We start from the raw sequence: 27,973 nt of genomic DNA, 5'->3' as shown, positions 1-27,973 counted from the left end.
GGATGTGGTTTCAGATTCTGCATTACAACTGCATTTTAAGAAACTACCTCATGTAAAGTTTTGGTGTAAAAGAAAAGTATCAATAATTATCTCAAAAGCTAGTAAAACACAGCTTCTGTATTTTTCCGTTCTTGCATTGCTATGATGAAATACCTGAGACTGGGTAATTTATAAAGAAAAGAGGTTTGATTGGCTCACAGTTCCGCAGGCTATACAGGAAGCATAGTGGCTTCTGTTTCTGGGGATGCCTGAGGAAACATACAGTCAGGTGGAAGCAGGCATGTCTTCCATGGCTGGGGCAGGAGCAAGAGAGAGTTGGGGCAGGTGACACACAATTTTAAACAACCAGATCTCACAATAACTCACTCACTATCAGTAGAACAGCACTGGGGGGGATGGTGCTAATCCATTAATGAAAACTCCACCCCCATGATTCAATCACCTCCCAGCAGGCTCCACCTCCAACAATGGGGATTACAATTTGAGCTGAAGTTTGGTGGGGACACAGATCCAAACCATATCACCTCCTTTTAAAAAATACATATCTGTGTGAGGTTGAATGTGTTTAATATATTTCAACAAATCAAGATAATGGCTTTAATGAAGAAGTAGATATAAGAATCCCACACTAGCCCTCACTAAAGGTTTGTTTTAGTTTGAGTAGTGATATGATTTGGATGTTTTGTCCCCTTCAAGTCTCATGTTGAAATGTGACCTCCAATGTTGGAAAGTGGGCTACTGTTGAAATGTGACCTCCAATGTTGGAAAGTGGGCCTACTGGGAGGTGTTTGGGCCATGGGGGCAGATCCCCCATGAAGGGCTTAGTGCTGCCCTTGCAGTAATGAGTGAGTTCTCACTCTATGAATCCATGAGAGGTCTAGTTGTTTACAAGAGCATGGCACCTCCTCCCTCTCTCTCTCAATCACTCTTGTCATGTGATGCACCAGTTTCCCCTTTGCCTTCCGCCATGACTGTAAGTTGCCTGAGGCCTCACCATAAGCAGATGCCGACATCATGCTGTTTGTACAGCCTGCAGAACCGTCAGCCAAACAAATCTCTTTTCTTTATAAATTACCCACCCTCAGGTATTTCTTTATAACAGTCCAAATGGAGTAATACAAGTAGCTTTGTTCTACTAAGCACTGGGGGTTCAAATATGAGTAAATACTTATTTACTTGGCTAACATATACTTTTCTCCAATAAATTTTTGCTAGTCACCTATTGTGGAAATATTTTTTCACTCACTTTCTTCAACAAATGTGATACCTCAAAGCCCCACAGTTGGTAAAGGTCATTTTTAAACAGAATGTTACATTTTATATATAGATAAATATTATATATATATACTTTAAATATACAAATATGTTTTCATAATAAGTTATAATGGATATCTTGTCATTTTAAAATATATTAATAAATATAATTGTAAATATCTCTTAGTTTACTTTCTTATATGGTAAGTCTTGATAGGTATAAACCACCTTAAGAAAAGTCTTTGGGGTCTTCAATAAGTTTTAAAGGTGTGATGGTATGTTGAGACCAAAATGTTTGAGAATGGTCAGTATAGGGAAATAAGGAGCAATAAATTTCGTAGCAATTTCAATTTTAAGAATGGTCAGTATAGGGAAATAAGGAGCAATAAATTTCGTAGCAATTTCAATTTTAAGAATGGTCAGTATAGGGAAATAAGGAGCAATAAATTTCGTAGCAATTTCAATTTTAAGAGGAAAGAGTGCATGTACATATTTATATACTGATAAAAGTTCAAAAGAAGATACATCAAAATGTTAACAGTATGTAACTCTGGGTGATGAGATTAACTAACATTTTAAATTATTTTAAACCCATGTAGTTGTATTTCCCAAGTTCTATTTATGGGTCTCTTGTGCACTGGAATCTCAGGGTAGGGGTGATAGTTTCACAATTTGGAAAGATCACAAGCTGTGTCCCCAACTTGAGCTCCCCACCTCCACCCTGCCCACACACCTTGTAGGCCATTTGCCTAAATAAAAGATGCGATCCGCATGCCTCATGATCTTCACGTTCCCTGTTTTGCTGATTCCCGTCTTTTATCATCTCTTCTCCTAGCCCTGCAGCACTACTCAACACTTTTATGGATGTGTCACATTGATACGGGGAGGGGGACAGGGAAGTGCTGGGTAGAAAAGGCAGGTCCCTGGTGAGGGCTGTACCCCCAGGACTGTGCCCACGGACCTAGGTGAGGACAAGCATTTCTGTTTTCTTGCCCAAATGTTGCATTTCCCAGACCATCCTGGCCTGTCAAGCCCCCATCCTGTGCGTATAAAAACCCCGAGACCCTAGCAGACAGACATGCAGGCAGCTGGACGTCGAGAGGAACACTCTGGTGGAAGAACACCCAAACGGACATCAGCAGAAGCCGGTAGACGCTGGCAGGCTGACCAGCAGAACGATGCGGAGTTTGGCCGGGGTGGTTGGAGGGGAGCCCGGCCACTGGGCAGCCCTACTCCGGAGGAAAACCACTTTCCCAATACATTCCCTTCTGGCTCCCCCGTCTTCTGAGAGCTACCACCACTCAATAAAAACCCTTGCAGCCATCCTCCAAGCCCAAGTGTGATCCGATTTTTCCAGTACACCAAGGCAAGAATCCAGGAAAAAGAAAGCCCTCTGTCTTTGCCATAAGGCAGAGGGTCTAATGGAGCTGAATAACACAAGCTGCCTACAGACAGCTAAACTGAAAGAGCACACTATAACACACGCCCACTGAGACGCTGTAAAAACTCAACCCTAGACACTGCCATGGGGTCGGATCCCCACAACTTGCCTTTCTGCATTCTCCCCCTAGAGGTTTGGGCAGCGGGGCATGGACGGAGCAAGCCCCACACACCCACTGCATGCTCTGCAAGAGCGATAAAGGGACTTTTCCCATTTCAACATTTTTCTTAACTCTTGGATTTGCTTTTGAATCCCTTTCTCATTGGCCAGAACCTTTGCTAACTCCGGAACCAGAATGACCACTTCTCTGCACGTCACTGTGCATTGTGCATTTTACCATGAAGATGTCTAGTACTTTCTCTCCTTGCAATAAAATATTTTTCCCACTAGATTGCTCTATATGCAAACTCACTCTACTTTCCTTATTAAATTCTCTTAGACATATAATCTCTTGGGTTGAAAATGAATTGCAATACTGCTGTCTTTGTGATTGCCCTTAGCAACCACCTAGCAACTTGCTTCTTAAATATTTTTCAGACAATTAAAAGTTGACAACCTATGTAAGAATCTGTCCAGAAAAATGGACTTAGTGGCATCTATTTATTTACATTCATGTCTCTTGAAGATTAACTTCCTGTGGGCAGAGCCAAAGTCTTTATTTTCCAACTTGCTTAGGAAACATTATTTGAGCTCCAACTATATGCCTTATCCCCTACCACAGAGCTACTCAGAGTGTGGTTTATGTATGGTTTTGGTCTTAACTGGATATGGTTCCAGGATCAGATAAGTATAAGAACAGAGAATAAATGTTTAGAAACATTCATAGCAATCTGACAGAGTAATTTTGTCTGTTGATGATAAGAATAAGAAAGTTGGACTAGTATTTTATGTGTCTTTTTATTTCCTGTTTCTTTTTTTATGTGTGGCTTTAAGGAGTGGAGAGTTTAATAGGCAAGAAAGAAGGAAGAAGGTAGAAGAATGAAGCTCCCCTGTACAGAGACAGAAGGAGGGGGTCTCCTCCAAAGCTGAAAGAGGAACACCCCCTTCATTTCTGGTTTCTAAGAATTATTTTTATTATATTTTACAAAACATTGGCATATAATGGATTGGAAACAAAACAAAAAAAACAAAAAAACAAAAACAGAGATATTCCTTCAACACACAGCATTTGAGTGGCTCTGTTCTATTGACAGGGATATGAGTAAATATTGACTTACATGGTTGACTTCTATTTTTCATTCAACATGCTTTTGCTGGCTATCTCTTCTAAAGATAGTCTTTTCTCTTCCTTTCCCCTTATGAATGTGATATCTCCAAGTTTCCACAGTTGGAAAGGTCCAGGTACTGTCTAACCTTCTCTGGTCATAAGGAAATATTTTTTCCCTACAAATGGCTCTATATGAAAACTCACCATAATTTTTTATTGGGTTCTTTTAGACACATGATCTGTTTGATTGAAAACTAATTCAATGTTGAAGTTAATTATCAGCTTTCATGATTTCCCTTAGCAATCACCTAGCAGCTTCCTTTTTCCTATTTTTTAGACAATTTAAACTTAATAGCCTTATGTTAAGAATCTGTCTAGAAAAATGGTCTTATTTCATTATGACTCCTGCATATCCACAAATTCCTTTACATATATCTCATTTTGGGTTTATTAATACATTTAGTTAAACTGTTCTGAATCTATGAACAATTTCAGCTTTTAGGACAATGGAAACATTGCAAAAAGCAACAAAACTGCATTTTCTTGTAGTTATTTTAAAATAACCTATTTAAAAACAAATTATAGGCATACAAAGATACAATTAGGATTTTATTCGATTTCTTAAAAGTGATCTTTCTCTATTAAATTCCTAGTCAATTGCTCACCATTTTTTCATCCCTGACCTGTGTTCTATTCATAGTAACCATGCAATTCTGAAGCTGACCCAAGTGTTCCATAGAGCTGATGTTTATAGTTTCTTTGACTAAACATAGAAATTGATATTTGTCTTATCTGAGTTCCTTTCTTGGGAAACCAACCATCAGGACTCCCAGATAGTATCAAGGACCTGAAACTCATCAGACCACTGGATCTGGAAAATGAGATGTCAGACCCCTCACCCATTACGATTTTCCAACTGACCACCTGCCCCCTTTTGACCAGCTCCTCTTCCTTACCCCTCTCTAATTCCTGTTTTCCCACAGATGGTTATATTTCTTCCCTGCTACTCCCTGATTTTAATTGGTCAGGGAGATGGATTGAGACTGATCTCCCATCTCCTTGGCTACAGAACCCCATTAAAACCTTCTTCCCTGGCAATACTTGTTGTCTCAGTGATTGGCTTTCTGTGTGGCAAGTAGCAGGGCCTAGACCAAACCCCTGGTGTTTCACAAACAATTCCCTGTCACAGTCTGTGCCACACACATATACACAGGCTGTTCTATTTTTTGGGGTGCTCTTCTTTGACACTTGGTGGATTTCAATCCATGAGTCTAGGTTGGAGTGATACAGCACCTCTGCACCAACCCTTTCTCAACCTTCCATATTATCATTACCTTCAAACCAAAGACTGTCTCTCCTTTTCCAGTGCTTTCTATGAAGTGACTGCATATGTTTGATATATGCTTATTGCAGTATTGAGATTATTTGCTTTTATATATACCTCCTCCATTAGAGCATAAACTATTATTTATTCTTATATTCCTAGCCCCTAACACAGTGACTAGCAAATAATAGGTGCTTAACAGATGTTTGTCAAAAAATATAAGAATGAATTGCTAAGAGTTTCTGACTTACGTGTTTCTTTCTTTGAAAAGATGAAAATAAACTGGTCTTTGAAGAACTTTGATTCATTAGTGAGCTTGAAAACCCAACACAATAAACAGATAGTGGAAGTGGAAGGAGTATCCCTAAGGATGCATTTAAGGAGAAATGATGTGACAGAAGATTTGAAAGCAAAAAAGAATCTATCAGGAAGATAAGAAAGCAATTATTAAACAAAAATTAAGAAGCCGATCGCCCTCCCAAGTTTCTACCCCTTGGTAACATTACTGATTCACACTAGCCAAAAGTGCTGAATAATTTGATACATGCCATTGGAAAACTACATAACTTACTACTAATAAAACACCTCACTTCTTTTTACTGTCTTTCTTCATTTACCCAAGTCACCTCTTTTAAGAGGCATCTTTGATTTGCCTACAACACATTCATCTACACTGATTGCTTGTAGAAGAAAACAATGCAACCCAGAAATGTCAGAGACTGAAAGGTTGTCTTCTTGCTGTGTAAGATTTACTGTGAATAGAGGGAGGATGTGGAAAAATGCTACAACCATTGCTCCAGGGACTATCTCTGCCAAACAGAGACATTATACTGACGAAATGATAATGGTGAAATAGCTGTCAGACCAAATAATTAGAATATGGAGCCGTAATACAGTAAAGTAGTCTTCATATACTTTATACAGTTTGTATTGTTCTATAGGTTGCTTGGAGTTTGTGTCCAATGAAAATGGATTTAGAACAACCTGGGATACTTAGTAATAACAACGCACAAACGTATATACACACCAAAGAAGCGTGCATTATTCAATAAATGTGTTCCTGATATGTTGCATGTAAACTGATTTTGTATGGTCAAATAATATCTTAAATGATCAAGGAATTGATTAAAGAAATATGAGATATTAGTTACAATAGGAAATCATTTTGAAATACACGCGAAATTTTAAATCATGTTCCATCAATAAATATGATTATTACTTTTTTAAAAAGGGTTCATCATGCACTCATTTCTCTAAAAAAAAAATGCAAGAGTGATATCCTTATTAGTAACATTGGTAAATACGTTTTCAGCTGCCAGGCACTGCTTTTCAGGAACTTAGGGGCAGAATCTGTCACAAATATAGACATCCAAATTAAATAGTCTAAAGTGAGGGCAATATTGGAATGACTGAGCACAGTCCCTCTGCTTGTTTTGTTTGGTTTTGTTTTGTTATTCAGATAGGGTTTTGCTTTGTTGCCCAGGCTGGAGTGCAGTGGTGTGATCATGGCTCACTACAGTCTCCAACTCCTGGGCTCAAGCGATCTTCTCCCTCAGGTTCTGATTTTGCACCTGCCCAACACGTTATTTATAAAATTCCCACAATGTGTTAGGGAAGATGCAAGACACACAATGCTGTCCCTACTTTCCAGAGGTTTTTCAGCAAATAGAATTACAACAAATGAGCCCCAGACTTTGTTGTTTTAACCATCAGTCAGTTGTGTAGTTAAGACCAGCACACAGATAAAGTTGCCGAGTGTCTCATCTAATCATGAATTGTAAATTAGGCGCCTTTTCAATTTTTAAAATGAGCATTAACTCTTTCAGGGAGTTGTAATGCAAAGATAAGTGTAGAGCACTATTCAGTCAAATTAGAGACACCCTAAGAACTGAAAGATTTAATGCCAAGTTACATTGCAACTAGGGAATACTTAGGACCCAAAAGAACTAAGCTCAATATTCTATTTAAATCATAGAATTTCAGACCTGGGAAAGAACCTTAAAATAATTTATTATTTCCCATTATGTTGTGGGTGTGAATGGCTCATAAAAGAGATTAACTTTGGGCAACACAAAGATTATAATTTCATAGTTAAATTTCATATTAAAGGTATAATGAAAAATAATACGTATTTAGACAGAATCTTGCTCTATCACCCAGGCTAGAGTGCAGTGGCCAATCTCCAATCTCAGCTCACTACAACCCTTGCCTCCTGGGTTCAAGCGATTCCCCTGCCTCAGGCCCCCAAGTAGCTGGTGCATGCCACCACGCCTGGCTAATTTGTGTATTTTTTTTTTTTTTTTTTTTTTTAGTACAGACGGGGTTTCACCATGTTAGCCAAGCTGGTCTTGAACTCCTGGCCTAAAGTGGTCTTCCCACCTTGGCCTCCCAAAGCACTGGGATTACAGGCATGAGCCACAGCACCCAGTCATAATGGAAATATTATTAAATGGCACATCAAACCCATGACTTCATGAATATTTTTGCTTAGGAAAGAGCAAAGTAAAAAGACAATTTCAAAAAATGAAAAAAAAAAAGGCTTATCCATGTTTCTGTGATACACTGTTTCCATTTCAAAATAAATGTGGCCCGCCAGGTGTGGTGGCTCATGCCTGTAATCCCAGCACTTTGGGAGGCTGAGGCAGGCAGATCACCTGAAGTCGGGAGTTCCAAGACCATCTTGGCCAACATGGTTAAACCCCATCTCTACTAAAAACACAAAAATTAGCTGGGTGTGGTGGCGTGCACCTGGAGTCCCAGTTATTCGGGAGGCTGAGGCAGGAGAATCGCTTGAACCTGGGAGGCGGAGGTTGTGGTGAGCCGAGATCGTGCCTCTGCACTCCAGCCTGGGTGACAAGGCGAGGCTCTGTCTCAAAAAATAAATAAATAAAAATAAAAAATAATTGTGGCCAGGCACAGCGGCTCAGGCACATGATTCCAGTACTTTGGGAGGCCCCGGAAGGAGAATCACTTGAGCCCAGGAGTTTGAATCCAGTCTCAACAATACAGCAAGACCATGTCTGTACAAAAAAAAAAAAAAAAAAAAAAAAAGCTGGGAGTGTTGGGTACATGTCTCTGGTTCCAGCTATTAAGGAGGCTAAGATGGGAGGATTACTTGAGCCTGGGAGCTTGAGGCTGCAGTGAACCATGATTGTGCCCTTGCACTTTAGCATGGGCAGCAGAACAAGACCCTGTCTCAAAAAAAAAAAAAAAAAAAAGAAAAAAAAAAGAAAAAGAAGGTTAAAAAAAAAAAACACATAACATCATATGTAGTCATGGTCTAAATTGTGGGGGTAGCCTATAAATGATAGAAGTTTGGATAAAACTGATTGATGCCAACTTCCTCATTTTATACATAAGAAAATATACATTATCAACATAATTTCCTTCCCTACTGCCCAAATAAGCTTTCCTCTTAAGTTTTCAGATCTCAGCATTATCAACTGTGCAGTCACCTAAGTATAATACTCTGGGATCATCTTTGATGCTTGCTTTTTTTTTTTATTTTCTCACTTTCTGTATTAAATGAGAAAATATAAAAATTTAATTTTATAATTAAATTTTATATTAAAGGTATAATGAAAAATAATACATATTTAGACAGAATCTTGCTCTAACACCCAGGCTAGAGTGCAGTGGCCAATCTCCAATCTTAGCTCACTACAACCTTTGCCTCCTGGGTTCAAGCGATTCTCCTGCCTCAGGCCCCCAAGTAGCTGGTGCATGCCAGCATGCCTGGCTAATTTTTGTATTTTTTTTTTTTTTTTTTTTTAGTACAGACGGGGTTTCACCATGTTAGCCAGGCTGGTCTTGAACTCCTGGCCTAAAGTGGTCTTCCCACCTTGGCCTCCCAAAGCACTGGGATTACAGGCATGAGCCACAGCACCCAGTCATAATGGAAATATTTTTAAATGGCACATCAAACCCATGACTTCAAACCCATGACTTGTATTAAGCAATCACTGCTGCTCAGGTTCAAGTCCTCATCATCTCTCATCTAACTCATCTGAACAGGCTTATGCCCTCTAGACTGAAAATCTCTTTCTCAATCTTTTAAAATCTATTCTCACACTCTGCATTCTTCTCTTAAACACAGACATGCTCTTGTCTTCTTCTGTTTAGAGCACTTGCCTTGTTCGTATCAGTTAGGGCCCTAGCAGGAACCAGCTGACATACTTAAATTGGAAAATTTGAGTTTTTGATAAAGGGGCAATTTATGAAGGTGTGGCCAGAATAAAGTGAAATCATAAGTGATGTGCATTGGGCTGGGCTAAAAATATAAGGCCTGTTACCACCTTAAGCTGGAGGAAAGAAGAAGGAGAAGGAGAAGGAGGAGAAGGAGAAGAAGAAGGAGGAGAAGGAGGAAGAGAAGGAGGAGGAGGCAGAGGAGGAGGACGAAGAAGACGAAGAAAGGAGGATGAGGAGGAGAAGGAAGAAGAAGAAAGGAGGAGGAGAAGGAAGAAGAAGGGAGGAAGAGGAGGAGGAGAAGGGAGAAGTAGAAGAAAGGAGGAGGAGGAAGAAGAAGAAAGGAAGAGAAGGAGGAAGAGGAGGAGGAGGAGGAGAAGGAGGAGGAGGAAGAGGAGAAGGAGGAAGGGTTACTGGAAGTTGTCAGTGTAAAGGTATGCTGACAGACCTGTCACTCCAAGTAGCCAGGTGGAATTAGGTTGCAGGAAGGAATCCAGGATTATGAATATCCAGTTCTCCCTATTTTTCCTGTCTCAAGGTGCTCCAGTGTGGTCAAACATAATGCAAATTCAGATGACAGGGAGCCCATTAATGAAATCCATAAGAGCCAGCTCCTAGATCCAACTGCTATCCTTCTCTGTCTAGTTGGTGGACAATGGGTGGAGGGTGGATCTGAGAGGGAGACAGGAGACAACACTCGGCCCTTTTTTTCCTTTTTAAACATAAATTACAGGCGGTGGCTCATACCTGTAATCCTAGCACTTTAGGAGGCCAAGGTGGGCAAATCACCTGAGGTCAGGAGTTTGAGACTAGCCTGGCCCATGTGGCAAAAATCCTGTCTCTACTAAAAATACAAAAATTAGCCAGGCGTGGTGGCAGGCACCTGTAATCCCACCTACAAGGGAGGCTGGGGAGACTGAGGCAGGAGAATCACTTGAACCCGGGGCCAAGGGGGGCGGGGGCAGAGGTTGCAGTGAGCTGAGATCACACCACTTCACTTCACTCCAGCCTCTAGCCTGGGCGAAAGAGCAAAAGTCCATCTCAAATAAAATAAAATAAATGAAAATAAATGAAAATCTCTTTTGTTAGCTTTCAAAGACCTTAACCACATCTCTACAGCAGACTTTTCTAAGTGTAATCTGTTTCCTTTCCCAGAGTCTCTAGCTGTGTTCATCGTTTTTGAAACCACAAGTTTCTGCATTTTCTTTTATTTTCTTGAACTCCCTTTCCGCATCTCTACCAGATTTCTCCATCCTTCAGATCTCAATCCAAATGCTATCTCCTTTTATAGCCCTGTGAATTCATCCATCCAAATTGCTGGCTCTCCAGTATCTTTCAATACTGGAAGCTCTTCAATACTGCTGGCTCTTCAGTATCCAGTATGACCTTCGAGTCATATATCAAGGTGCACCTCTCATTTGACTCTGAACAAGGAGGTCTAACTTCATGAAATCTCTGGAAAAAGGGTAAGGGGTAGAATGTTTTCTGGGTGGAATAAATAATGACTGGCTTGAAAAAAATGCTTTCTTTCCTTTGAAGCCTCTCTTGTGGGCTTTTTTTTTTTTTTTTTTTTTTACTATTGCAGGACATGAGAACAAGGTTAGGGATTAAGGAAATAATCAGAGATCAGGCTGTTTAGGCTTCTCTTTTAAAATAGAAAAGAAGAAAAAAGGAGGAGGAGGAGGAGGAATAGGTGGCGCAGGAGGAATAGAAAGAGGAGGAGGAGGAGGAGGAGGAATCATGCTGGTGGCCTAACCCTGTTTTTAAGGGTAAGATTTCAAAACCCTGTACTCAATTTCCCTTTTCTTGCTCAAAGTTAACATTTAGCAGGATTGTCAGAGCGTGGCCAATACATGCACAAGGGACTGGGATTTGGGAGTGAGGTTTGTGGATCTCAAACTGTGAGAACAGCTTTACTTCTTGTAGGCGAAGGCACATGTGGACACGTGGAGAGAGTAACGGTTTTGCCAGCATTATGAGATGACCTCGGTCACTGTGCTAGTGAAATTCCAGTTTGCTAAGGATAAGTATTTCTGGGACCAGGACATGCTGACTCGTGACACTCTAGCTGCAAAAGCAGCTGTATGCCTTGAGGTATAGAGTAAGCAAGATTTTGATTTTTGCTAAGGATAAATATTCATCGGTGGGCGCAGACTAGGCCTATCTAGGGATGTCAGGCTTGGATAGCAGCTAAACTTCTGCCTTCAAGGATTCACATTATCATAGAAATGTTTGCAGTGAGAAAGGGTCTGATAGAGAGAATATAATATTACAGGAACAGATATTTCATTTGGGGCCAGGGCCAAACATTCAAGAATCTCAAACAATATTCTGTACCTCTCACGGGGTTAGCTAGTCCAAGATTTGGGATCCTAATCACCTCTCTTTCTTTTTTTGTAGAGACAGGGTTTTGTCATGTTGCTGTAGCTAGTCTTGAACTCCTGGGTTCAAGTCATCTGCCTGCCTCGTTCTCCCAAAGTGCTGGGATTACAGGCATGAGCACCCACTCCTGGCCTCTTACTTTCCTTATCAGAAATATAAACAAGCATCATTCTCTTGATCATTCTTTCCTTCCATTTTACCCCCAAAGTATTTTGGTTTACATTTCTATCATAGCATTCATCAGAGTCAAACATATATTATAACTGAACATATTCAGATGAACCAGAAAGTGAGGGTATTATTTGCTGACACAAAGGAAGTCTTAATAAACGTTTGTGGAAGGGAATTATGAGACTTGCTCCAGATCACTTTCACATCTTATAATTTCCTACTCAACAATCTTTCTACTATTGCATACTTACTGTGATGAACTGAACGTTTGTGTCCCCCCAAATTTATATCTTGAAGCCCTATTAAAGCGATGGCATTAGGAGGTGGGGCCCTTGGAAGTAATTTGGCTTACATGAGGCCACGATGATGGCACCCTCATGCCCTTATAAGAAGGCAAAGAGGCTCCAGATCTTTCTCTCTTTGCCATGTAATAATACAAAGGAAGGTGGCTGCCTGCAAGCCAGAGAGAGGGTCCTCACCAGAAACTGAATCTGCCAGTTCCTGGATCTTAGACTTTTTAGCCTCCAGAACTGTGAGAATTAAATGCTCTTGTTTATACCACCGAGTTTATGGTATTTTGTTGTAATAGCCCAAACTGACTTAAGATTCTATGAAATTACTTAGAATACTTCCAGATCTAAACTTTTCAAACAACTTTTCACATGAATATGTTATTTCTCAGCATAGCTAAAAAAAAAAATTCTGATTTTTAACCTTAGTTAGTTTATTTACTAAATTAGTACAATGCTTCAAGAGGATATGCCCCAATGCTGAATAGTAAACATTTATTGCAAATGTTTCCCCAGTCAAAGATGATACAGTCTAAAAAGGAAAGCAATGGGCATAGTCAGGCTGCTGGTAAGGTAAGAATAAATGGCTTCCTGTTTATTTTTACCCTTTATTTTGTAATTTTTATTTTATTTATTTATTTGTTTTTGAGTCAGAGACTTGCTCTGCCACCTAGACTGGAATGCAGTGGCACAATCTCAGCTCACTGCAACCTCCGCTTCCTGGGTTCAAGTGGTTCTCCAGCCTCAGCCCTCTGAGTAGCTGGGATTATAGGGACCTGCCACCACCCCTGGCTAATTTTTGTATTTTTAGTAGAGATAGGGTTTTGCCATGTTGGCCAGGCTGGTTTTGAACTCCTGACCTCAAGTGATCCACCCGCCTTGACCTCCCAAAGTGCTGGGATTACTGATGTGAGCCACTGCACAAGACTTATTTGTGCCCTTTAATCTTGATTTACAGATATAGATTTGATGATTACATCTCTCTTCTTTTACTATGAACTCTTGAAGGCTGCTGTATTTCCTGCTTCCTTGAAGGTGTCATGAATGAGAATCTGGAGTATTTTAAACCATGAGGATAGATGTAGAAGACAGCTTTCAGAGATCTTTCATGATGACTTCTTTTTTGGCCCATCCCCGCCACGAGAGTGCCTTGGTATGTTTCCCTGTAGCTATGGTGTGCTGTGGCCCTCGCCCCATATACAATCATCCTTTAGGTAACACTATTTTGTTACAGGGACAGGAAGCAGAGGAAATATACCTGCAGAGAGAGAATCAAAACAGACGAGCAAAAAGAAACAGAGATGAGAGGCAGATGAAGAATTCCTCTGGCTCAGGCCTTTCTGAGGCCCCACTCATTCATTCCCACCCTTGAGCTCTGTGAGACATCCTGTGTCCTTACCCTAAATTCTTTATTTTGATCAAATCATCTTGAGTTGCTTTTTTTCCCGTGTAATCAAAGTGTCCACACTAACAGATTAGGTGGCAAGTAGCTAACAGAAGAGTCACAGAATGTATAATAAAATCCAGGAAATCAAATCTCTAACAACAACTTTAAGAGGCCTGTTCCTGTGCTTAGCTTTGTCTGAGCACACCATGCTCCATTCCATGTTTTTAAAAAGCAATACAAAAATTTTACTTCAAGTTATTGAAGTCCTCTTACGCCACAGATTCTTTGTACAAAATCTAATGAAAAATATTAAGGTTAGGGTTAATTTCGAGAGGGTGATGGTTTTCTGCTTACATGAAGTTCTGTGTATCTCAAGGTTTTGGCATTATTTTCAAGGTGAGCCACGTTATTTCATTTAGCCATCTCTTGCCCAAACATTTTAACTTACTTTAGGGCTTAAATGATTTCATGCAAAAAGACTGATTTTGAGGTTTAACTTGTAATATCATTATGTGGATGTAATCAATGGATATAAGCAATGGTTTTGGTGATGCTTTCAAGTAGATAATCTTAAATAAAGTCTACATAATCTTCGGCAATCATATATTGGATACAAATTATGCATACAATCCCAGATATCAGAAATATAAAAATAAGGATTAATATGGAAATAGCTGTTACAACATGATGTCATCATTGCTATAACATTGTTGCTGAGGACAGCATTACTGAGTGACTCACCCTGACAGGATGGCAGGAAATATTTGCCTGGTATCAAATATATGTGCGGTTGAATAGCTCTGCCAGGCAGAGGGCACGAATAGTCATATGCTTTTTGGGAATAGTGAGACTTTTCCCAAGAGTAGGGTGTGGAAGAATGGGAACAGTGAAAAATTAAACTTGCTGTAGTGGTTTTTGAACATTATCACTTGAATACTTCCTAAAATAATTTTGAAAAGCTATGCATCTCCTTTTGCATCTTTAAGTTCATATCTAAGACTTTTACTATACATTTACATTTCTAACATATTCTATGTTGTAGACGTGCTTTAAATATAATAGCACGAAATTCTGAAGATGTAAGTTGAGCTCCTTAAAACTAGATGGATTGTCTTTCATTTAATCTAAAGGACAAAGCCAGTCGGGCTGTCTGTCCAGTCAATGAAATCAGAATTTTCTTTTGAGAAGTTTAAGTTTATTGTCCAATTCAATTAGAAATGTTAAAATACGTCCTAGCACAATCATCTCTATTGATTGCGATTTCTAATTCTAAGGGGTGAGAAGAGAAAGGAAGAAGAGAGAGAAGGGAGGAGGGAGAAGGGAGAAGGTGAGGGATGGAGAAGAGAAAGAGAAAAGAAGAAGGAGGAAAAGGGGGAAGGAGAAGAAGAGAAGGGGAAGGGAGAGGAAGGGAGGAGAGGGGAAGGGGAAAGGGAGGGGGAGGGGAGGGGAGGGGAAGGGGAAGGGGAGGGGAGGAAAGGGAAGGGAAGGGAAATACAGAAACTTGGTAAAGGTTTATCTCCTACTCCTTTTTCCATATTGCTTGTCTCAAATCTCATCTTTTGCTACTTAAGTTTCTTTTTTGGGTGCTTCAGTCCCTGACTGTCCCTCTGCTCCCTTCGTCCAGGGCATATTCCTCCGTCACCCCAACCCAGTTTTGAGATAAGGAAAAGGACATTTGAGAAAGATGAAATGACAAAGAAGGCACAGCAGGCTGGTGCACCTTCCTCAATGAGATCCCTTTCAGAAGAGAATATATGACATTTGAGCATCTGCAAAATGATTCCCTAGAACTATCTGGGCCACATCCACTTATGAGGTCACTGAGGCCTGAGAGTAAGGATCTGAGGATCTGAAGACCTGAGAGTAAGGATCTGAGGATCTGAAGACCTTCAGTAGGGTGAACCTTTGGGTCTGCCTAGCCATCTGCTGGGCTGGTCTGCTTCCTTTGAGGGACTCCTTCTCTCTCTCTTTTTAATTTATTTTATTTTATTTTATTTTTAGAGAGACAGGGTCTTGCTTTGTCACCCAGGCTGGAGTGCAGTGGCTCGATCACAGCTCATTGCAGCCTTGACCTCCCAGGCTCAAGCAATCCACTCACCTCTGCCTCCGGAATAGCTGGGACTACAGGCACGTACCACCATGCCTGGCTAATTTTTGTATTTTTCTGTAGAGGTGGGGTTTTGCTATGTTGCCCAGGGTTGTCTTGAGCTAAAGATCCCTCACCTTGGCCTCCCAAAGTGTTGGGATTACAGGTATGAGCCACTGCACCCAGACTGAGGGAATCCTTCTCTCTTGAGTGCAACTTGTAAGAACTTCATTATCTTGGTCCTAAGAGCAGGTGTGGATCAAATGACTCAAAAGGTCACTAAGACTGACAAAAGTCTTGGGTGATAATTGTTTTTGGCAGTCACAGGGAAAAAAGCCTTTTGTTTGGAGATTACGGAAATCAGAAGAGAAGGTATCAAGGAAAGGGAAAATGACAACAGGAAGATAATCAGAGGGTTAGAGACAGATATTGTCTTGGACCTAACCCACTTCTATTAGGTAGCAGAGACCAAGACTTGAGTCACCCATAGATCGAGTATCACAACAAGGTAGTTTAAAAATATGAAAGTGCTCCTATTCTTTGCAATTATTCACTTCTTTCATATTTTATCAACCTCCTTCCTTCCTGGTCCAGTTCATCTATCTTGGGCAAATTTCATAAATTTATGGTCACTTTTAATGATTAAAACTTAGTCCAGTCCCCTTTAAAGCTGTCAAATAAAACCAAATTCCAACCTCTATTTGCCTCCTACCCTTTCCTCATGGCAGGTTGCAGATTTGTACAAGGCTGCTGCCTTGAGCAAAGAAAAGGGGGAAGGTTATGTTCTGGCTCTGAAGCATGCCCCTCTCTTTTGTCAAGGCTTAGGTGTAAGGTGTAGTAGACACAGAGAAGAGATGGAAACAGAGGGTGGAAACTTCTTCGGTAACTTGTTACTTGTCAACAGTAGGGAGGTGTCTTCTATTGCAGTGGGTTAATGTAGTTCTGACTTTTTGGCTTGACTTTTCTGTTGTTGTGGCCTTCATGGTGACAGTGTAATGATTTCGTGTGTGTGTGTGTGTGTGTGTGTGTGTCTAAATCAATTTCACTTGGGACCCTTCTATCATTGGATGTCTTTTGATATACTATGATATATTAATAGTTTGGTTATTTGTTGCCACCCAAATCTCATGTTGAATTTTAATCCCCAGTGTTGGAGGTGGGGCCTGGTGGGAGGTGTTTGTGTCATGGGAGCAGATCCCTCATGACTTGGTGCTGTTCTTACTGTAGTGAGTGAGGTCTCACCAGATCTGGTCGTTTAAAAGTGTGTGGCACTTCCCCCCTACTCTCTCTCTCCTGCTCCTGTTTTCACCATGTGATGTGCAAGCTCCTGCCTTGCCTTCTTCCATGAGTAAAAGCCTCCTGAAGCCTACCCAGAAGCAGATGCTGGTGCTATGCTTCCTATATAGCCTGCAGAACTGTGAGCCAATTAAACATCTTTCTAAATAAATGACCCAGTTTCAGGTATGTCTTTGTAGCAATGCAACAATAGCCCAATACACCTTTTAAAGGAAAGGTAGCTGTGTCTACCTTCAGCTCAACCCTGCCCCTATTGCCCTCTCCAGGAAGGGCATCACCTCACCTGAATGAGCACTGCCTGAACAACCCTACAGTTCCAATTTATCTCTATTTTCCATGTTTCCTCAAATGGACTGAAAGTAAACTCCAGCTTTCACATCTTCCGTGGATCTGCATAACTGAGACATAGTACAATTTCCTCCCTCTTTCCTTTCCCTCCTTTCCCTCCTTTCTCCACAGTACAATTTTCTCCCTTCCCAGGTACATATTACACCATGGTCTTTATTATTATTATTATTATACTTTAAGTTCTGGGATACATCTGCAGAACATGCAGGTTTTTTACACAGGTATACATGTGCCATGGTGGTTTGCTGCACCCATCAACCCGTCATCTAGGTTTTAAGCCTTGCAGGCATTAGGTATTTGTCCCAATGCTCTCCCTCCCCTTGTCCCTCACCCCCAAACAGGCCCCGGTGTGTGATATTCCCCTCCCTGTGTCCATGTGTTCTCATTGTTCAACTCTCACTTATGGTGAGAACATGCGGTGTTTGGTTTTCTGTTCCTGTGTTAGTTTGCTAAGAATGGTGGTTCCCAGCTTCACCCATGTCTCTGCAAAGGGCATGAACTCATTCATTTTTTATGGCTACATAGTATTCCATACCACAGTCTTTTTAAGACTTGCTGGGACAGAATACTCCAGTGGCCATCTACTTTCAAAACATTAAGCCAAAAATTGTCTTTACACTCCTAGCAACGTTTTCTTTACTCTCTATTCTGATGCAGCTCCGGGGAGATTTTTGTAGATTTTGCACCTGTTTTCTAGGCATCATCAATCTAAACTATTGTCCTTTTGGAGCCTTTCCATCATTGGTTTTGGGTAGTGCTGGTGATGGTATCTTCCTCTCCTTCCCCATTTCTTCTCCCAGGAAAGAGGAAAAACTTCTCACCAAAGATACCGCACTATTCAAAAGACAATAACTTCAAAAACTCTCATCCTCCTTTCTTTCCAGTTGCCTCCTAGTATAGACTGGGAAGAGGAAAGAGATGGTTCAACAGAGATGGTTCTGCATCCTTTTGTGAGCCTCAGGGATTGTGTCTGACCCCAATTATTAGTAGTCTTTGGCAGTTCATAGAACATGTGTTACTTGGACCTCTTATTTGAGGGGTGTAGCCACTTTTACTCAATTCCTTGTGATACTTGTGTATGAGGGATTGATACTATTAGAGCTCTGATGTGTTTGGTAAGACAATAAAAACAGCTATATCTGAGCTTTACACCTCAAATGATGATGGTACCCTTTATTCCTCAGGCTTCAAAGGTAGATTCCAGGATATAGAAATTATAAGCACTAATATCTCATATGTTAAGGTCAAAGTAGTTAGAGAAATATTCAGCTGGAAAGACTAACAAATGGTTGAAAGCATGGTATGGATCTGGAGCTTGGAAAAATATTTCAGTAACAGAGAGACCTGACTTGAAGGCATTTACATCTAGATGTCACTTAAAACCTTGGAAATGAATGACATCTATGGAGAATGTGTAGAGGAGGAAGAAAAGTGGTTGGAGAGGCAAACCCTGGGGCATCTAAATAAGTATTTCTCCCAGTATTACTGGAAGAAAATACTTTTAAAAACAGGGAGACAGAAGAAAAATTGAGGTTAAGAGAAGATGGACAAAGAAATAGGGAAAGGGTAAATAGGAGTAGAGCCTGGCAAAGAAAGAAGGTAAGAAGCAAAGAGAAAGGAACATGTAAAATTAAAGAAAATGAGAGAAATAGAAGAGAGCAAGAGAGGTGGCTCTGTTGGGCTGTGGCATACTGCCACCAATATTTGCCCGAGGGTCCTCTCAATAACTTCCATATGATAGGTTGTTCAACATGAATCTGGAGAAACTGTGAAATTTAGAATTCTTTTGGAACGCTCTTGCTGGGGGTGTGAAAATGACAGGTTGCTTCTATATTACGAAAGTAAACTTTTTGTGTTAACTTGGCTAGGCTATGATGCCCGATTGTTTGGTCAGACACTAGTCTAGAGGTTGCTGTGGAGGTAGTTTTCAGACATGATTAACCTTTATAATCAGTTGACTTTAATTAAGGCACATGGCCCTCCATAATGGGGGCGGGGGCGGGGGCTCAAGCGCAGACTGGGATTTCCTTATGAAGAAAGGGTTCTGCCTCAAGACTGAGATGCAAAACTCTGTCAGAGTTTCCTGCCTGGTGGTTTGCCCTGTAGATTTTAGACTCAAGACTGGACCATCAACTCTTACTTGGATTTCTAGTCTGCTGGTCTGCCTTACAGGTTTCAAGCTTGCCAGTCCCCACAATTGCATGAGACAACTGCTTAAATCTCTCTCTCTCTTTCTCTTTGTCTCTCTGTCTCTATCTCTATATCCTATTTTTTTGTGTGTTTTTCTGGAGAAGCCAGACAAATACACTAGTATTTCACCTAGTGGTTTATGTATCTTCTTCTTTCCCTAGATTACAAACTTCTTAAAGTCTAGACTGCTTCTCATTCATGTTTGTGTTCATGTTGTCTAGCATATTGTAGGCTCATAAAAAATAAAGAATTACTAATGAATAAGATAGTCTTTTTTTGTTTTCTGGAGTCTCACTTTGTCACCCAGGTTGGAGTGTGGTGGCGTGACCTCAGCTCACTGCAACCTCTGCCTCCCAGGTTCAAATGATTCTCCTGTCTCACTCTCCCAAGCAGCTGGGATTACAGGCATATGCCAACACACTAGGCTAATTTTTTTTTTTTAAATTTTGGGCAGAGATGGGGTTTCCTCATGGTGGCCAGGCTGGTCTTGAACTCCTGACCTCAAGTGATCTGCCCATCTTGGCCTCCCAAAGTGCTGGGATTACAGTTATGAGCCACTGTGCCTGGACCAAGATAGTCTTAATGGATTAAAAATATCATTTTTTTCTAATGAACACCGTAATTCTATAATAACCTTGCTGTAATTGCTGTTATCAAGATAGCTGTCTGCTTATTCACATGACTGCAGGCTGAAGATCTGAAGAGAATTCATCAGGCGGTTGTACAATTTGACATCAAGGAAAACAGTGAATTATCCTTTGCTCTGTGACATATTTGGTGTTGCAGTAGATCTGAATTTCTGACCACAAACTCAGGTGTTCAAGATATGATGTATTTCTTTAATTTCTAAAAATGTTATTAAATCTTTAAGTGAGCCCTTATCTTGCTGAGTTCATAAAAGCCAATCACATTTGTTACTTGGTTTACTTGGAACCCATACTAGGAATGAGAAAATGGGTAATGGGTTGAAAGGATCCAGGACCCTTAGTGGCACTGTTGATTGGCAGGGTCTCTGAGTCTTGTCTGAGCCCAGACTGCAGAGTTCCTTCATGCAGATGCAGCAGCTCTTGGCCCCTGTTTTGCACATGCTCAGTACATGGGATGCTTGGGCTAAAACATTAGTGCCACGAGTCCTGCCTCCGTATGTGATATGGTTCAGCTGTGTCTCCACCCAAATCTCACCTAAAATTGTAATAATTCTCATGTGTCATTGGAGTGACTTGGCGGAAGGCAATTGAATCATGGGAGTGAGTTTTTCCCATGCTGTTCTTATGATAGTGATTACGTCTCACAAGATCCAATGGTTTTATAAAGGGGAGTTCCCCTACACAAGCTCTCTTGCCTGCTGCCATGAAAGACATGGCTTTGGCGGCCGGGCACGGTGACTCATGCCTGTAATCCCAGCACTTTGGGAGGCTGAGGCAGGTGGATTACTAGGTCAGAAGTTTGAGACCAACCTGGTCAAGATGGTGAAACCCTGTCTCTACTAAAAATAAAAAATAAAAAATTAGCCGGGCATGGTGGCAGGTACCTGTAATCCCAGCTACTTGGGAGGCTGAGGCAGAAGAATCATTTGAACCCAGGTGGTGGAGGTTGCAGTGAGCCGAGATTGTGCCACTGCACTTCAGCCTGGGCAACAGAGTGAGACTCCATCTCAAAAAAAAAAAAAAAGAAAGAAAGAAAAACATGCCTTTGCTTCTCTTTTGCCTTCTACCATGATTGTGAGGCCTCCCCAGCCATATGAAACTGTGAGTCCATTAAACTTCTTTCCTTTAGAAATTATGCAGTCTTGGTATGTCTTTATTAGCAGTGTGAGAACAGGCTAACACACTGTGTAAGCAAAGAAAGAATTTCCTTTGCCGTTCTGCTATCTTCCCCAGGCACCACCAGTAATGGCAAATCTAGCCCCTCATCTCTTTTTAGTCGGTGGATAATGTCATATATAAATATTTCAAATATATTTATATATTTTTTATTATACTTTAAGTTCTAGGGTACATGTGCACGACATGCAGTCTTGTTACATATGTATACATGCACCATGTTGGTGTGCTGCACCCATTAACTCATCATTTACATTGGGTATGTCTCCTAATGCTATGCCTCCCCACTACCCCCACCCCAAGACAGGCCCCGGTGTGTGATGTCACCCTTCCTCTGTCCAAGTATTCTCATTGTTCAATTCCCACCTGTGAGTGAGAACACGCGGTGTTTGGTTTTTTGTCCTTGCGATAGTTTGCTGAGAACAATGGTTCCCAGCTTCATCCATGTCCCTGCAAAGGACATGAACTTATCATTTTTTATGGCTGCATAGTATTCCATGGTGTATATGTGCCACATTTGCTTAATCCAGTCTATCATTGTTGGACATTTGGCTTGGTTCCAAGTCTTTGCTATTGTGAATAGTGCCGCAATAAACGTACATGTGCATGTGTCTTTATAGCAGCATGATTTATAATCCTTTGGGTATATACCCAGTAATGGATGGCTGGGTCAAATGGTATTTCTAGTTCTAGATCCTTCAGGAATCGCCACACTGACTTCCACAATGGTTGAACTAGTTGACAGTCCCACCAACAGTGTAAAAGTGTTCCTATTTCTCCACATCCTCTCTAGCACCTGCTGTTTCCTGACTTTTTAATGATCGCCATTCTAACTGGTGTGAGATGATATCTCATTGTGGTTTTGATTTACATTTCTCTGATGGCCAGTGATGATGAGCATTTTTTCATGTGTCTGTTGGCTGCATAAATGTCTTCTTTTGAGAAGTGTCTGTTCATATCCTTTGCCCACTTGTTGATGGGGTTGTTTGTTTTTTTCTTGTGAATTTGTTTGAGTTCATTGTAGATCCTGGATATTAGCCCTTTGTCCGATGAGTAGATTGCAAAAATTTTCTCCCATTCTGTAGGTTGCCTGTTCACTCTGATGGTGGTTTCTTTTGCTGTGCAGAAGCTCTTTAGTTTAATTAGATCCCATTTGTCAATTTTGGCTTTTGTTGCCATTGCTTTTGGTGTTTTAGACATGAAGTCCTTGCCCACGCCTATGTCCTGAATGGTATTGCCTAGGTTTTCTTCTAGGGTTTTTATGGTTTTAGGTCTAACATTTACGTCTTTAATCCACCTTGAATTAATTTTTGTATAAGGTGTAAGGAAGGGATCCAGTTTCAGCTTTCTACATATGGCTAGCTAGTTTTCCCAGCACCATTTATTAAATAGGGAATCCTTTCCCCATTTCTTGTTTTTGTCAGGTTTGTCAAAGATCAGATGGTTGTAGATGTGTGGTATTATTTCTGAGGGCTCTGTTCTGTTCCATTAGTCTATATCTCTGTTTTGGTACCAGTACCATGCTGTTTTGGTTACTATAGCCTTGTAGTATAGTTTGAAGTCAGGTAGCGTGATGCCTCCAGCTTTGTTCTTTTGCCTTAGGATTGACTTGGTGATGCGGGCTCTTTTTTGGTTCCATATGAACTTTAAAGTAGTTTTTTCCAATTCTGTGAAGAAAGTCATTGCTTGCTTGATAGGGATGGCACTGAATCTATAAATTACCTTGGGCAGTATGGCCATTTTCACAATATTGATTTTTCCTATCCATGAGCATGGAAGGTTCTTCCATTTGTTTGTGTCCTCTTTTATTTCATTGAGCAGTGGTTTGTAGTTCTCCTTGAAGAGGTCCTTCACATCCCTTGTAAGTTGGATTCCTAGGTATTTTATTCTCTTTGAAGTAATTGTGAATGGGAGTTCACTCATGATTTGGCTCTCTGTTTGTCTGTTATTGGTGTATAAGAATGCTTGTGATTTCTGCACATTGATTTTGTATCCTGAGACTTTGCTGAAGTTGCTTATCAGCTTAAGGAGATTTTGGGCTGAGACGATGGGGTTTTCTAGATATACAATCATGTCAGCTGCAAACAGGGACAATTTGACTTCCTCTTTTCCTAATTGAATACCCTTTCTTTCTTTCTCCTGCCTGACTGCCCTGGCCAGAACTTCCAACACTATGTTGAATAGGAGTGGTGAGAGAGGGCATCCCTGTCTTGTGCCAGTTTTCAAAGGGAATGCTTCCAGCTTTTGCCCATTCAGTATGATATTGGCTGTGGGTTGACAGAAATAGCTCTTATAATTTTGAGATATGTCCCATCCATACTTAATTTATTGAGAGTTTTTAGCATGAAGGGCTGTTGAATTTTGTCAAAGGCCTTTTCTGCATCTATTGAGATAATCATGTGGTTTTTGTCTTTGTTCTGTTTATATGCTGGATTACATTTATTGATTTGTGTATGTTGAACCAGCCTTGCATCCCAGGGATGAAATTTTATATATATATATATATATATAATTTCATATATATAAAAATTTCTATATATATGAAATTTCATATATATAAAAATTTCTATATAAATGAAATTTCATATATATAAAAATTTCATATATATATAAATTTCATATATATATAAATTTCATATATACATAAATTTCATATATATATATATATATATATATATATATGCCCTCAAAAAGCCCCTAATATAATCTGAAAAGTAAACTTCAGGCTTTAAACTAAAAAACGAAGAGCAATTCTTGTTAGGTAGCTCCTCTTTTCTGCCCAGAAAAATAAATCCATAAAGCAGCAAAACACTAAAGTTTCCTGCATGTAATATGGAGTGAAAGAAAAAAATAGCAAAGGAAATGTTGAAGAAAATTTTTCTGCTATGGTATATTTCATTTAGCAACTAAAGGCATCACTTATCTTATTGGTACCTTTCTGTTTGCAAGAAAACACAAGACTGCAACTGTGATGTGAGTCATCAGGAATGCTAATCCAATACCCAGGAGAGTCCATGTATCTGGAATTTTAAACCAAAGAAAAAGATAAATATGCAGTGAAATATATTACAGACCACCCCAAACCAAGCCATTTGTTTAGTCACAATGTCACCTACTATTCTGAGTGTATGTGAAGTCTGTAGTAGGAGGATTAAACTTGATATGGCATCGATTTCCTTTCCAGCCTTGTCTACATCTGGAAATGAGATAAAATGAAACAGTTGGAAAAAAGAAAAGTGAAAAGATATTTGAACACAACTGGCATGGGATAAAATCATGAATGTCAATAAATAACGAGATACTAGGAACATGGACAACTTTGATAAAAAAAACAAAAACTTCAAGCCAAAGCAAAACCAAAATTAAATTGTATTATTTTCATATCATTGTGTAAGATAATTTTCTTCAATATTCATCTTCTTGACTTTATAAGGTAGAAACATGGTTTCCACATCGTTCTTTGTTTTTAAAAATTGACTCATTTTTCACCAGTGTCCAATATTACTTTACTTTATCCATCATTTGCCTCAAATCCAAAAGGCAGCACATTTTTCTATAGTGAAGAGATTCAAGTCATTTCAGGAAACTAACGGAGCAGATTCAAATTTTACATTACCATAAATACAAACCAAAGAACACATTTATTTCTCATTACAAAGGGATAATCCTTCAAGTGTTTAGATTTGGAAACAGGTTAATAATCTCATTTGATGTACTAGTAAATTCTCAGACACTTACTAGGGTTCCATCACCTTTGTTTTATTTAGAGATGTACATGATGAAACTTTTAACACTGGTACGGATGGTCTTGAGAAAGTTAAGAATGAAAGAGTACCTTCTGCCTCTAAGGGATAAGGTTTATTGCTAAGCAGTAAATGTATTGAAATTTTTCTGGTAGTATCTGAAAGTTCATGTATACACATTTGTTTAACAGCAGTAACAGGATACAAATTTCGAAGGGTTTGGTCAAATTTCCTGCCAACTTCACAGTACATGCTACAAAATAGGATGAAAGCGTAGCTTTTGAATATGAGTGTATAAAAACTGAGTGTTAGAAGCAATGCTTCTTCAGTACAATGTATTGAATTTTCACTTAATCTCTTTTAAATTTGAAAATTTGTATGCTCAAAAGTAATTCCTTCACAAAAGCAATCAGCTTCTTTAAATATAAAAAGCTTAGAAGTTCATGGAGGCCTATCAGAATGCCTTTCTTTCTTTAGCAAATATTATTTTTAAAGTAGAAATGAAGATAATTTCATTGTTTTAACGTTTCTGCAATTCAAGTTAAAATAAATTAGAATTGTGAGAGATTGGGGTATTTGTTTTTTTCCCTCACAATCCTTAAGATGCATTCCTTGTCAGTCCTCATTTGACCTTGTGAATCCTACTTGTCAATCTTTCACACGTGCACACACTGGTATGATCTAGAGATGGGGACACATTTTCACTCTGAGTTAATTCAATTCCTTTAAATGTTGAAAGTGCCACTTTCCTGGCATCAGGGCTACAGTAATGATCTTAGACAAATAGTACACGTTTGAATGTGCCTATTGATAAATTTTAGTGGAAAACTGTCTTAGGTTATCAGTTAAAAAAAATAATGGAGAAACCCAAGACATATGGAGAAAGAATATGAATGCTGTCTGTCTGTCTAACTATCTATCTATCTACCTACCTATTGTTCTTTCATTCTATCTTCTATCCATCTATCTATTATCTATACTGCCTATTTATCTAAATGTATATATATTTATATTTATATATAAAACCTGGTGATGAACAAATAGAGTACTGAGTGGCCTTTTGACAGTTCTATGGAGAGTTCAACTAGACTGAAATAATTCTTATGTTAATTTTACAGAAAATACACATAGAATGAGGGATAAAACAAAAAATAAAGATAGAAAATTTGCTCTTATTGACAAAAGTTTGCCTATAAAAATAAAAATAACAGAAAGATTTGGTGAGAAATAAACCTCGTCACCCATTTAGAGGCCCAGGATATTCTCCAATTCTGAACTTTGTAAAGACCTGTTGTCACATGGGTGACAGAGCAAGACCCTGTCTCAGATAATAATAATAATAGGCCGGGCACAGTGGCTCATGCCTGTAATCCAAGCACTTTGGGAGGCCAAGGCGGGCAGATCATCTGAGATCAGAAGTTCCAAGACCAGCCTGGCCAACATGGCGAAACCCCTTCTCTACTAAAAATACAAAAATTAGCTGGGTGTGGTGGCGGGTGCCTGTAATCCCAGCGACGTGGGAGGCTGAGGCAGGAAAACTGCTTGAACCTGGGAGGCGGAGTTTGCAGTGACTCGAGATCGCTCCACTGCACTCCAGCCTGGGCAACAGAGTGAGACTCCTTCTCCAAAAATAACATAACATAACATAACATAACATAACATAACATAACATAACATAACATAACATAACATAAAAAATAATAATAATTAAGGTGTTTTACAAAGAAAATGTTACAGTGATTTTCTCCATTATTTTTCACATGGAATCTGGGTAGGGAAGCTTAGCTATCTTCCTCATCTATTTATTAGATTGGTGCAAAAGTAATTGCAGTCATTGTCTCTAAAAGGAATGGCCAAAAGCGAAATTACTTTTGTACCAACTTTCTCAATAGTAAATCAGTAAGATTTGTATAACAACAAAAAAATGTCTAATCCTGAAGGGATAAAGCAAGTATTTGTTTTTAAGTGGTGTGTTGGGTATTTTTATAGTTGGTTGGGGTAAAGGGTGAAGGCTCCTATAGAGAGAAATAGGACAAGGAAAGTGGATAAGCTCTGTGAAGGTAATTCAGTGGATTTAGGCTAGGCTGATGCCAACCAGAGAAAACCAGTGCAAGTGGGGATATTTTAGGCATAGCTGTGGGAAGCCGAGTGGCTAAGTGGGTTGGTGGGTGGGTATGGGAAATGCTGAACGATTGTCTGAGTCCAGAAAGAAGGATCTTAAAGGAATAGCACAATGAGATTCACCTTACGAGCTTGACAATTACTTAAGGACTAGAAGAGCCCTTTGCAGGTAATCTCCTTGCTATTTCATGACTACACAAGGCTGAATGCAAATATGATTCTGCCCTTTGTGTAATGCAAAAAGATCCATAAAGACCATAAACATTAAATAATACTTGTACTAAGACACATCAGTCTAAATTAGAATGCTTGTTTGTTTTAACGTCAAGAAGAAAAAAAATGTTAGATACGATGTAATTACTTTGGCCATCTTATTATAGGAAATTATTAGAATCAGTTTTACTCATAAAATTAACAATTAAGCTTAATAGGAGGGAAAAAAATCCACTCGTTATTTTTTTTTTTTTCAAAGAGCACTCATAAGTAAAAAGCATCCCAGGAGGACCTGATGTATTTTGAGCTTTTATGGGGCTCTACATTTTACCACTTCTTTTGTGTGTCTAGTAAGTGTGACTGTAACACTGCGGCATTTCAGCCTATTTTTTGAACTCTGGAAGTTTAAACTATTACCCAATGTATGTTGCACATGCTGTGGTTACCGCCTTCAAATTCATTTAGCCTTCCATCCTCACTCCCTTCCCTCCACAAATTGTATAGCATTTCCA

At 39.6% G+C, this 27,973-nt stretch overlaps 1 protein-coding gene across 1 annotated transcript in view; it reads right to left on the bottom strand.

Moving 5' to 3' along the window:
• The window catches only part of MALRD1 (MAM and LDL receptor class A domain containing 1), a 642,247-nt gene that overhangs the window by 17,132 nt on the left and 597,142 nt on the right, over positions 1 to 27,973 (bottom strand). Inside the window, 2 exon segments of the mRNA XM_055092251.1 lie at positions 24,299 to 24,404; positions 24,501 to 24,580. Coding sequence (XP_054948226.1) covers positions 24,299 to 24,404; positions 24,501 to 24,580 — 186 coding nt within the window.

This window comes from Pan paniscus, chromosome 8 (genome assembly GCF_029289425.2).
Source record: "Pan paniscus chromosome 8, NHGRI_mPanPan1-v2.0_pri, whole genome shotgun sequence".
In the NCBI taxonomy this organism is placed as follows: domain Eukaryota; kingdom Metazoa; phylum Chordata; class Mammalia; order Primates; family Hominidae; genus Pan; species Pan paniscus.
This window is presented reverse-complemented; position numbering and strand designations above follow the sequence as displayed.